The sequence below is a fragment of the Channa argus genome, chromosome 19, assembly GCF_033026475.1.
Source record: "Channa argus isolate prfri chromosome 19, Channa argus male v1.0, whole genome shotgun sequence".
Taxonomy (NCBI): Eukaryota; Metazoa; Chordata; class Actinopteri; order Anabantiformes; family Channidae; genus Channa; species Channa argus.
The window spans coordinates 17,083,439-17,096,320 of NC_090215.1; the positions used below are offsets into that span (position 1 = coordinate 17,083,439).

General features: G+C 41.4%; 2 protein-coding genes across 3 annotated transcripts in view; one reads left to right on the forward strand and one right to left on the reverse strand.

The window, feature by feature from the left end:
- cnksr2a (connector enhancer of kinase suppressor of Ras 2a) overlaps positions 1–8,689 on the forward strand; it is a 67,244-nt gene extending 58,555 nt beyond the window's left edge. Inside the window, exon 24 of the mRNA XM_067486130.1 lies at positions 4,962–8,689. Coding sequence (XP_067342231.1) covers positions 4,962–5,009 — 48 coding nt within the window. The 3' untranslated portion in view covers positions 5,010–8,689. The remainder of the gene's footprint in view (positions 1–4,961) is intronic.
- smpx (small muscle protein X-linked) lies at positions 7–11,368 on the reverse strand. 2 transcript variants are annotated; one of them, XM_067486135.1, is made up of 5 exons: positions 11,272–11,368; positions 8,935–8,995; positions 4,924–5,010; positions 4,104–4,256; positions 7–572 (listed from the first exon to the last, which is right to left on the reverse strand). In XM_067486135.1, the coding sequence occupies exons 2-4, from the start codon at positions 8,968–8,970 to the stop codon at positions 4,107–4,109; spliced, it is 273 nt and encodes a 90-aa protein (XP_067342236.1). In that variant the 5' UTR covers positions 8,971–8,995; positions 11,272–11,368; the 3' UTR covers positions 7–572; positions 4,104–4,106. The 2 variants fall into 2 exon arrangements, with proteins under 2 accessions (XP_067342236.1, XP_067342234.1); XM_067486133.1 differs by lacking the exon at positions 11,272–11,368 and adding an exon at positions 10,385–10,539.
- Between the last annotated feature and the right edge of the window lie 1,514 nt (positions 11,369–12,882).

Here is a 12,882-nt window from a genome sequence, read left to right on the forward strand (position 1 = left end):
CGTTAGTTCTAGACCCATCCTGATTTATTGCAGTAATTCTTAAACATACCCATCATCAAAACATTAAACAACAGCAATATTATAATTTCCCCCTAAAAAGTCGAACAACTGTACTTAAATCCCACAAAACTGGAACAACATTTAGGGAGGAATACGTAACAGAAAGCATCAGTATAAATCAGTGCTGGATATTGATGGTTTAGACAGTGTCCTACAGTCGGTCATGACATGACATGAGTTAGAAGGGGAAGCCTTCATTGCAACGCAACCCACTTCTAAATAAGGAGGAGTCTTAGCTACAGATAATAAGTTAATTTGTTTTTATAAATTAGGATTTCAATTGATGGTTGGAGGCAAACTGCATGAACTGACATGGTAACGCTGTAATGCTTCCTGGTGGTAGCAGAAGTTAAATGCGAATTATTGTCTGCAGATGTTGGCTTCACACAAAGTTGTTAGTGTCTCCACACGTGTTGGGGTTCGGTTTAGATTCCTTTTCTTCGTTGGCAGTGGGCAAGTCTGTGTCTCTGAAGATTATCCGCTTTCCTGTCCACCTGGCTGGGCCGGGGATTCTGGAGAAAACGGGACAGATAAAGACACCGTGAGGGATTTCTGCATCCGGCTGCATTGAGGGTCAGGTCTCGGCATAGCTGCAGAAATATAGGATCAGTCTGATCTATCACCTGCTTTCTCCCACTACTTGTGTCTCTCTTGACCTTTTTTCCATTTGACTTTCTCTTTGCAGCTTGATCCTCTTTGCCGTTTGCCACATTTCTGTTTATTTTCAACCTAAAGATTTGAGCCTCAGACAATAAGATACTTCTGGGACAAGTTTAACATGGGTGGATGAAATTAAATAGGTAGACTTTTGCCGGAATCCAGTTTAAAAACGTTCCCATGGTAAATGAAGCTCTAATTAGCCCAGCTGACCATCTAAATTGAAGTGGGATTGTAGCCCCTGCTTAATTTTTTTACATTATTTCATATTTCCAGCCACTATAGACATGTTTTGCATACAGAAACTAATGTATACATAGGTTATCTACAGATTTATTTCTTTTTTTGTGCCCAAAGTGCCCAAATGTATGTGGACATTCATATTTATATACCTTGGAGTACTATTTGTTTACTTGGTCTGGGGCTCTTTTTCATTTTATTTTCATAAGGACCTTAGGGAAATTATGACTGCAGCATCAAGTAAACCTCAGTTCCGGCATGAAACTGAATGCATTACCTCTATTCACGTATATCACATTTGAAAATTAAGTCTCTGCCTCCAGTTTCCAAAATCCAATGCAAAGTAATGGAGAATGTTATGGCAGCAGATGGGCGTAATGTATAAACAGTGGTTTAGAGTTAGAGCAATGCGGTGCACAAGATGCTGCTGCAGCCCTGAAGTGATGTATTAGGTTTTTAACGGTTAAACACGCATTTAGTTTTTACTTCCGAGAGGTGCCGTCTGTTTGTTTAAGTAGCTTCTTTCTTTTGGTCATGCGGTGCATTGCAGGACAAATTGTGTCCCCGAAGGAAATCAAGTAGATTAAGCATGCTGCCACTGCCGCTGACTTTTCTGCAGAAATGTCACTGTCCCTGATGTGTGTATATATATATCTGAAGCAGCTGAGAAACACTAGGTAGTAATGTTTATTTTTCCAGCAGCACCGCCTCAGAAAAAGTGTTCCTGCCTAAAAGTGCATCACTTTCTGCTTCTTTCTTTCCATCGCTCTCACTCCGTCTCTCATTTATACCCTACACAGCACACCCACAGGGTTTGGGTGGGACCGAACAGCCGCAGTGTTTGGATATTGTGGTTTCTGTGTCCCGCTGAGAAAGTCACAGCACAGACTGCCCATTACACACACACACACACACACACACACACACACTCACAAACACACACACACACACACTTGTATAAAGTATAAATAGAGTCTGACTCAAACCCTCCTGCCCACACACAGAGGTATCAACACACACACACACACACACACACACAAACACACACACACACTGCTTGACCCAAACTGAGTCTGAGCAGCCTGCACTGACCCCATGTGGTGAGTCTGAGCTCTGTTTTTGGAGAATAACACCATCCAGAAACTATAGTGCATCTTAGAGCTGATCACACTGTTGTAATGGGACTAAAGTTAACTCTGCAGAAAAAAGAGATTTTCTTTGAGCACCTACAGTAACTTACAATAGATTTATTCTAGTGTAATTCGTGTTTGCAAACGTTTTTTTCTTCTCTCACGCTCGGTAAAATTTAGTCTGAGCTGATTTAATTAATTTGGCTGTTGGCTATAATGGATATACTGAACTGTAAACATGCACCACAAGCTCTTTCCCCAAATAGATTTTTGTTTACTCAAATTTAATTGCTCAATAATTATATACAGAACAGAACATCCGAATTTTCGATGTGTTCAGGGCAAGATTAACATTAAGGTGCAAAAAAATACTTGCTGTTTAATGATTCCACCCCAATACAGATCAATAGATTCTCATGGTGCTAATGGATCTGTCTTTACAGAATAATGTCACTCTTAAGATACAGGCCTCATCATCAACAAATTTACCTGGAACATGTTTTGTCTGACAACTATTGATCATAAATCAATAGATCACAAGATCACAAATTACCTAATTGTCATGATCCGGCCCTTTAGCTCCACTAAAGTAAAACTAAATCCAAGCCTCAGAGATCCCAACCTCAGACCATACCACAGACCTCTAGTGAACCAGAGATAACTGGTCGAACCTCCAGCTGTTCCTGATCCCGAGACAGCTGACTACCAATCTGTTTCTGTTCTGGTCCCTGATTTGGCCAACCTGTCATCCGTTCCTGTATCAGCTCCTGCCCCAGTCCTGGTTCCTGTCCTGGCTCCCAGAGACTCCATCCTCAAAACCACAGCTCTCACACAACAGCCTTCTCCTGCTCCACGACCGGCAAACAACCTGCTTCTGAAGTGTCAGCTCCGGTTCCTGAGCTAGCTCCTGGGCCTCAACATTCTGCCTAATCCTACCCTGGAATCGACCGACCAGTAAAGCCCTTAGCCACGGCTGACTAACACCACCAGCCTTAGGACATGGCAAGCCACATGTCGGAGATCCTGCCGCACCAGCTCCCCTAGACCTCAACCTTTCAATCACAAACCCTTTCAGGACGGAGATTGATCAGGCAAAACCTCCTCCAGTCCAGGACTCCTCTGCTCTCAAGTTTTTCACAGTTGGCCAAAGCTCCGCCTGTTCAGATCCCTCAAATCCGAGTCAGCCAGCACCTCTTCAGTAGTCAAACAGACCGACATTTCACCCGTTCCTGAAGCATCTTCTGAGTCAACCGACAACAGTCGGCCGACGCTCTCTCTGCTCCTGTTCCTACCCCAGCTTCAGTTGATGCCCCTTCTGTTCCTGAGTCAGTCGGCGCACTTCCTATTCCAGCACCTGGCTATGGTTCAGTCGACACGCTTCCTGTTCTGGCACCTGCTTAAGGGTCGGGTAACACCTGTCCTGGTCCTGCTCCAGCCTCTGGGTCCTGCCTGTTGCTGTCACCAAGCTGGACAATAGTCCACCTGGTCCTGACATGGTCATTGCTCATCTTCTGGTATAGGCCAACACTCTACTGACCAACATCCTGTCTGTCCCTGCTTCTGCCTCTGCATCACTCAATATTCTTCCTGTATCGGGTTCTGAATTGGCCAGTCTGGAGTCTTTTTCCTCTTGACATCATAGATGTGTATACTTTATATTTGCTAGAGATCATATTCTGTGTCTCCAGAGATCATATTCTACAAGTCTCATTTGGGTCTTTCCATAAGCTCCCCTGTACATCCCTATTTGAATACCTACATTATTTTTTACTGCTCTGGATTTGCATCATTCACAAAGATCTGGTGATTCAGGTTTAAACTCAGAGTTTGTTCTTCCTTACTGTAGTTTTGATTTGCATTTTTTGGGGTGGGGTCGGGGGGATTTTTAAGCCTGATCTGCGAATTACGCAAAAGAGCTGCCTCAAATATTCCCACTTGGAAAATATGTAGTGTCCTAATAATGTTAAATACACACACCCACACTTTTCTTCACATTGGATTATCATGATTACCCACACATTAATCCTTGGTGACCCATCGTAGTTCGCTCTTGACATTCTGCAGCTCTGATAGGTTGACAGCTGGACCAGGCAGTTTCACTGCGCCTGGCAATGTTTTCTTCTCCTCCGGCGTCTGAGCTGCAGCGCTTGACTCGTCTGGCAAATGAGCCTGAAAAGTAGAAAATAAGATTTAAAATAATAAAATCATCATTTTTAAAAAAGACCTGCTATGATCATTGTAGTTGTGGAGGAGCATTTTTTTTTTTTTTTGAAGACCGGTATTATTGCATTATTATTGCCTGTTGGCTTGGTACCTGTTGGTTACATCACTGTCTGCTGGTGCTGTACCCAACACAGCAAATACAGCATGAGCATGAGAGCAGAGTCTTTGATGCAAAGGTAAAGTAGAATGTTTGTACAATAAATTCAAAATTAAAATTAAGTTATAGTAACCTGAGTAATTAAAATAAAAATTAAATCAAACAATGATGAAGAAACCCTGCTATTACTGAAATAATATAAGACTACAGCTCATGGACTCTGGTCTCTGTTGTTGCTGACGATTTGGCCTGTGAATATTATGCAAATGCACAAATCAGGATTTAAGTTTTCAAAGTTCTTAAAATGACACGAAATGAAGATAATAAGAGGAGTGTAACCGCAAACATCTGCATCAGTGTTCTTTGGTGGATAAACTAAGCCCGAAATATGACTGACATTGGGTGTTTAAAGGCATTAAAAAGAACTGCACACAAAATCATAAACAAGAGCCGCAGACATATCAGGTTACTTTCCAGTGTGTGCGTGTGTGTGTGTTTGTCCTGTGTTTGTCTCACCTCTTCTGTGTCTACTGTCTCCCCTCTCCTCTTGACAGGATGTCCCGCCCCTGGACGCAGAGCTCCCATCGGGATGTTCAAATTAGCCTGACGGACACAGAGGACAGCCAGTGAGACCTGTCCCACACCTAAACAAATATACGCTTCCTGTCCATGTTTCTCTGAACGTGTGTGTCCCTCTCTGCGTGTGTACTCCTGTTGTTTCCTCAAAACCTCTTGTTTTGATTATGACCACTATTTCCTGCTATCATGAAGCCCCTAAATAAGACTAGTCTTTATGAAAATCAGTCCACACAGAGCTCAGAGAGCTCCCTGCTAACTTGATGTTCTACTGCTGTCTGCCCTGACACACTGTCACTTGGATTCGATGTTTGTATCGTACCGTACTGTATTGTATACAGTATATGCTTATAATGTACAGCTGTACAGAGAGGACGCGTGCTGTTTGTCGCCGAGGAGGCTGGATGTTAGTCTGAGTGCGTTTGATTTTGTTCAGAGATAAAAAATGTAAACGTTGAAAGGCAAGAGTCTGCGTCATTCACAGCATGTCTGCTAAGATTTGTGTTACCGTAATGCTTAGCATGCTCTTGGCGTGGAAGGACGTTTGTGACAGACCGACTGGGCACAGCTTTTGTTCTGAGATCCAATTAGTTTTTTCTCTACAAACAGACACAAAGTCCGACATTTACATTTAGTCATTTAGCAGATGCTTCTGTACAAAGCGCCTTACGTGTGAGGAACAGCAAGGGGCAACAACGCAAGTGAACAGGAGACGCTGCTGAACCACTGACGCCTGCGTTCATGAATTAACCGCCTTTCCTCCCGAGCCACAGCTGCCTCCCCACAAAGACACAAAACAACCGCAATAAATCATAATCAAATAAATTGCCACAAAATGGTGTTGCAGTGGAAGACAAAAGCGCTGGTGCAATGCAGGGTTCAGCCTTTCCTGTATTTCACCCATGTTTACTTGGGGTTTTTGTGGCTCTCTGCCCAGGTTGACCAGAGTTAGAGCACTGGTAGGTTCAGGTTAGTGCTTCTCTATTCCCGTCGTCGAGGACCGCAGCTCTGCTTGTTTTCCAACTATCCCCGTGCACTAAACACTGCTGACTACCTGGGCTATGTTGGATAAGGGTGGAACGCAAAGTGAATTGGTTTCTTCCGATTTACTAAACAGCTGGTCCAGGTAATCAGCAGTGGGTAGAGCAAAGTGAGTGGGAAAACGAGCTGAACAGTGGACCCCACTGAAAACCATTGGGTTAAGTTAAGGGCATGCAATTCTCCGCAGGTATGCAGCACAAAATATTCCAGAAAAAAGAACCACAATGAAAACCATATCCAACAGAAACACACACAAAATTACCAAAAAATACCAGAACAACAAGCCAAATGGCCACACGGAGGCACAGAGTGACTGCAGTGACACCAACAACATGGCTGCATTGTTGACTACGTGTCACTTCCAGTCTGGACACCTTGCTCCTATGTGAAATGAATTTTGTTTTTTTGTTTTTTTACAAGATTGTGCCTAGGGACAACTGTCTCATAATCCATCAATGCCTGTTTTACAGTCATCCTCTGACATTCCATCAGACGCAACCAAAGAACGAAGGAATATTTCAGCCTAAAGTAAAAACTCAATCATCTCAAGTTATTAAAATATCTTCAGAATCACTTGTTCTTAAAGGAAACTACAGTCACAACTTTTTGTTGCCGTTGGTTCTGCTGATGATCAGAGAGACTGAAAACAAGGAAAATGAACGCTGCCAATAAAATTAGGAATCAAAATATCTGCTGTAAACATCCACCACAGCTCGCTCATGGCTTTCCCGTGCATTGAGGGATAGTGATGGTTGAACCTCCAAACATCTTGGTTTATAGCAGACGATCGCTGCTAAACTGTGTTTTACAATCACAGACGTGTTCTCTTTACAACAATCGAGGCAACAGGTGGTTTACATCACAGTCCGTTCTTTTAAAGTGTTTATCCACCGGCACCTTTACTGCATGTTATCCCAGTTTAGACGCAGAGTGGACATGTTTAATTGTCATACACATAATGTAACATGCAGCGATGTAGACTTGATGTTCACTGGGGTGGATCACTGTACACAACTTTGCAGCTTGCAGCAGCCTGACGAGGACTGAGACCAATAAGTTCCTGCTGGTACGCTAGAAAATACACATGCACATTTCCAGAACACAGCTGCTGTGTGAAGCGTATGTGACGTGCTGCCTCCTAAATCTCCTCCAAACAGCCTAAGCAGCAAACAGCTGCTCAGAGGGCCTGTATATATTTACCTATTTATCATCTTTGTTATTCTTAATCAGGAGCATGACCATTTACACTCTGCTTTGGTGTTGGCACTCGGCTACAAATTGCATTGAAGAACAGGAGCTTCGTGCAATTCGTGAATCCATACTAGAACTATTTGGACACAAAAAGCTTATAATGTGCTGCACAAGCTGTTTGGAGAATTTTAATTGCTTGCTTTTTGGAGCTATACAAAGATTACAGCAGTAATTAATTCTCAAAGAGGCTTAAACAGAACTTCAAAGTGTAACTTGCTGCAGTTTGATTAATGAATGTTATTGGTCAAATAATCCTGTAAATTAAAGTGCTGTTGGAATATAACATTCATACGTTTTTCACAGGGTAATTAAAGGAAAGATTTGCTTTCAGTCATGCTTTGAATCAAAAATTGTATTGTGCTTGAGTAAGATGTGTACATGTACTATATGCAGCTCTGTTTGCTATTGTGTTTTTATCGTTGTTGGACATAGTTTTTTTGAGTATAGCTTGTTTGGATTCGTTCATTAAGGGTCCACGCTCACGTTTGTGCAAATTCTATCTCTTTAACTACAAGTGTTATTCACTCCCTGCCATTTTAAAAAGCATAACAAGAGTTGTTAAATTGATTTCCTACCCTCCAGCGACTACCTACGTTAAATTTGCTAGGTTATAATGCTTCTTTAGGAATGGTGGTTAATGTTTTGTTGCCTTTTTGGTCAAATTTCTATACTTCCATTGCACTGAAGACACTTAAGCAAATGGTTTCTGATGGTGTGTTTTCGAGCACTCGGGCAGATTGTCAAATCATCATGTGCTCTGTTTTTTTTTGTTTTTTTTTACATTTAGTTTAGTTTACATACAACAGCCAGCTCAGAAACGTTTTGCAGTAACTTTACACAGAAGCATTTTTGTAAATCAGTCCATTTTTTATGCTGCATTGTCCTGCAATAATAGAGGTTTTCTACACTAAGGGGATTAAAGAAAAAACAATAGTTGTCTAGGGAAAGAAAATAAAGAATTCAATCTAACAAAGATGTGGTTTGCTTTTCAAAATGCTGGAAGAGATAAAAGATTTGTTATTAATGACATAAAACATGCACAACAAACAGGCTTGGAATTTAAAAAGTTGTTTTGATGAAAACGTTTCAAATGTAAAACTTCTTGTTTGTGATTAACTGATGATGGAGTACTGAACTAAGAACCTCATGTTTGTACTGTACTGGTATTTAAAACCGCTTCGTCCTGATGCCTATCCCATGGTTAGACACCGAAAACGAGCACAACGAGTAGAGAGAAGATGGAAGAAACCCTCTCTGGCATGCACACACGAAGCCATCGCAACAGGAACACAGACAAACCCCGCATCCCTTCGCCTGGCTACAACTCTGCACTACTAAAGCCTTGATGCTGTATATGCACAGTCTGAACTCTGTATTTGCCTTTATCAATAAATATTTCAATGTGAAAACACAATCATTAGTTGAAGAGTGTGTTTTTTAACGGGAAGAAAAAGCTGGAAGTCAAACGCTAGCAGTGTTAAAGTCTCGTTTTAGACCCACCACAAAACACGAACATAGTGTTTTTAATGTTGTGAACGTTTTTACAAGTTGTCCTGGCTTCTCTGTACGACTAAATAAAGTTACTGTTCCATGCAATGTAGCACACACAAACACATCCAAGCAGTAAATTGTGCACAGAGAGAAAAAAAGAAAATTTACCTGAAGGGCTTTAACGTTGGAAGAAGGTTTGGACATAATACCCCCTGGTAAGTCCACTGACCTGGGGAAGGCACAGATCACAGACATTCAGCTGTGTCCTTTTTGTGTATGTGTGTGTATGGTTTAGTGTGTGTATTTGTGTGTGCATGCATGCTGGCGGACTATGTTCCTGTGGTTTTCCAGGCCCGGGATAGCATTACAGTTGCTTAGCGACCTTTAGAGAGAGAGAAGCAGGTAGAGGAACTGTTCTCTGAATCATTTATAAGAGGGCGACAGAGATCCAGTGGAGAATGTCCAAATAAAAGCCCAAACATTCCCCCGTTTCAGCAGGACAGTGAGGCGGGACCCTTGCAGTGGGTATAGAGATGTATAGGTGCATGAAATTGAAGTCTGATTATAAATGCTGGAGAGGAAACACAGTTTGTGCTTTTGATGTATTAGCATTTGCAACAAATGTCACAGATTTTAACACAGGACTCCATGTGTCCATCTCAGCAAACTTTTTTTTTTTTCATTTCCTCTCTGTCTCCTTTCAGCTCTCCACGTAGTTCCCACCTGCAAAAGTTTGTCCAACCTGTATTTACCAGTAGCTAAGAAGAACCAGACGAGAGTGAGCGCTGCTCTGTTCGGAGCTTAGATACTGTTTCTAGGGTGCTGTTTGTGCAACAACATACAGTGGGAGCTTTGCTGTCCTTGAAGTGAGAGTAATAGGCTGGACATCCCCAAAATACCCAACACATGCACACTCATACTCACACAATGGGATGATATTTATGTTGGCAAGGAGCAGCAGCTGCACTGCTCTGCAGAGCCCTTTCACTTTCACACATTCCGAGTGTGCGTGCTTGTCTGTCACGCACACAAACATGCTAAAATAATAGGTTCTCAAACTTTAGGTTCTGCCAATCAAACTTCAATCTTCAAACTTTGGAGCTAGCAAAAATATCCCGTGAGGTGCAGCTCAGTCGTGTGTGTGTGTGTGTGTGTGTGTGTGTGTGTGTGTGTGTGTGTGTGTGTGTGTGTCAGTGTGTGGTGTGATGTTTAGCTGTACATTTAGGGTAAACACATCATTACAAATAAACAATTTAACATACGCATAGTTGTGAAACTCAATGTGAAACCTAAAAGTCAGCTGGGGTTACGTATCTTGTTCCTTTAGGTCAACTTCACATTTCCCAAAATGTCAAACTATGACCACCAGGGAATAGAACGTGCTGGAAAATGCTGCTAGTTACAAAAGTGAAGAACCAAATTACCAAACTTTAAAAGCTACTTTTCTTCCTAAATTCGGATCCTGTCAGTCTACTCAATATCTTCGTTGCTACTACAAACACACAAAGGACCTGCGGGTTATCAGACACTTTCAGATAGTTTCGTCTAAAAACTGGAGGATAATGAATGAACATTACACTAATGGACTAAACACTCGCACAAAGCAGCAGTTTCCTACCTGTTGATGACACAACGCTGTACCTTCAAAAAGTTTGAGTTTAGACACAGTTGGATTCCTCTCGCTTGTTCATGTATAGTTTCTGTGTAACTCTCACACTTTAGTTTCCTCTGAACTCACCATCCCTTTAATTTTCTTTTGCTTTTCTCCGCCCTCCCTCTCTCTCTCTCTCTCTCTCTCTCTGGCTGCCTTGTAAGTGGCAGAAGGATTCCTCTCATATCTGGGATTTGTTCTCACTATAAATAGGCTAGCGATATACAGAAGGGACCTGCTTTCTATTCACACTCACTCTTAGGAACACGTGGACACACACACACACACACACACACTCAGACGGCCCAAAACATAGTCAAACAGTAGGTCAGGGAACCTGGTTCTACTAAATTTGAACACTTTTATTAGATGTTGTTGTGAGTTTGCAAATATATCTGCTAGACCAAACTTCATTCAAAAAATGGAACATTCACTCATGAGACACTCGACACACAGCTGCCTGCTTACATGACATTCACAAATGCTTAGAATGACAAGTAGGGTTCCTAATTTCAACAGCTTCTTAAAGGTTTCAAGCTACAATTACAGGAAAAATATTCCCACGAGTGAAACAATTTAACTGTGTGACCAAAATTTGAGAAATTGAACATTTAAGTATGAAACACTTTATTCGCAATGACATGCTGTTTCTTTGCTAAGTCCTGACACACTCAAAAAACTCCTAATATTGGTGACTGAAATGGCTCTGCCCTACTTCTGCTCTCCACACACACACACACACACACACACACACACATAAGTATTTATACTGGTATGCCTGCATTTCTATGATGATGCACATCCACAGCCAGCTGATCTCACAGAGTTAAAGGTGTGTTTGTGTGCGCTCTTACCTCCTGATGTGTGTGTGGCTCCTTTGCCCTGCCTGTGCTCTCTCTGAGGTCCTCTTCAGCTACCTGACCTGTTTCCGCTCGGCCTGATTGGCTCAGAGACACACGAAACTCCTCCCCATGTGGAATCCGACCCAGCATCAGAAAAGTAGAATGAGTTTTCAGCCTCTGTGTGTGTCTGTGTCTGTGTGTGTGTGTGTGTGTGTGTGTGTGTGTGTGTGTGTTTCTGTCTGTCATGTATGGTATGTACGTGTTCACAGATTCCACCTACTTTAACCCAGCTTTTCCTCAGAAGTCCTCCTTCACTGCATCGAGCCCCACTGATCTTCGTCAGCCTCGCCTATATGAAAATTAATCCACTGCCTGCCCAGGTAGTAAAATGAAGAGACTCATACTGTAGGCGTGTTCTATATTTCAAACTATGCAAATACAACCCACAAACACACACTTGCTGTACCTGCTTCAGGACAGCCCCTTGCCTATATTACAAACAAACACATTCACCAGTCAATGCACTTATTGTATTTAACAACATGCCGCAGCCTCTGCGTGTGGGAAATTTTGCAGGAAGCTCGTTAACATATACATGTTGCATAACATTACAGAATCTAAAGATATTTAACAGGAATATCTTGGATGTCCCAGCGTGAGATAGTATGGGTAATTTTTTATTTCCTCATTATGCACAGAGCGGGTAGTGTTTTGAAAGGCCTAAAGGGGCAATTTGGTTAAAGCAGACAAAACTATTTAACCGTATCTCTTGCCGAACTTGCAGCATCCTACCATAATAAGTGCCTTCCAAACATTTGTCATCGCGTTGCTGATATTTAACTTTTCTACTGACAAGCTGTGGCCTCGAATTGTTGCGATATCAATGCAGAGCTCATAAACACACAAGTTTTATGTTCCCTTGGTCACATTTATGGCTTAATGAGTCAGACAGGGAGCTCCATCTGAGTCAGATCCTCCATTTATTGGAGTCCTTTTACTCTCCTGACCTTTTGGCAAGATGAAATCCAATACACAAACACATAGTTTCTTTTTATCGCCACAGCTGAGCCAAAGTGGCTCTGCAAGCTCTGATTGATTCTTCTGAGCTCCATTTTAACAACTGATGAGGCCTTTGGAAGCTCAGCGTAAAGTTGTGTTTAGTTGCATGTTCTTGGTGTTTGTGGATTTTTATTTCCATGTCTTCTTCTTTTACTGTCCTTTTTCTTTTACATTTTCCCTTTTCTACTTTTTTTCGTCTTTATTTTTTTCTATTGTACAGTATTTCTTTTAAAACTTTTCTCTTTAGAGCAATTAAAATGAAGGCTGTAGTCAAAACCTCTCATATGATTATTTGATTTTATTAAGAAAATAAAGCTTTGTGGCAGGAGAATGAAAATATATAAAATTTCAATTTTATTTACCAATTTTATTGTCAATTATAAAATAGACAATATGTAATTTACAGGTTCCATTAACTATTATTTTTCACAAGCTTATTGATTAAACCAGTTGGGCTATGCAAATCTTCAAACTTCACAAATATTATATATTATAATATATTATAATATGTAGGTTGACACAACCTTCTGCCAAATAATTGTAATTTTAATTCTTATAAAAACT

Excerpts from the sequence above, each read along its gene's own strand:
- smpx (XM_067486135.1), bottom strand. The coding sequence starts at position 8,970 with ATGTCCAAACCTTCTTCCAACGTTAAAGCCCTTCAG. Across the intron at positions 5,011-8,934 it reads CCAACGTTAAAGCCCTTCAG|GCTAATTTGAACATCCCGAT; the intron begins GTAAATTTTCTT and ends TGTGTCCGTCAG. Across the intron at positions 4,257-4,923 it reads AGACAGTAGACACAGAAGAG|GCTCATTTGCCAGACGAGTC; the intron begins GTGAGACAAACA and ends TCTACTTTTCAG.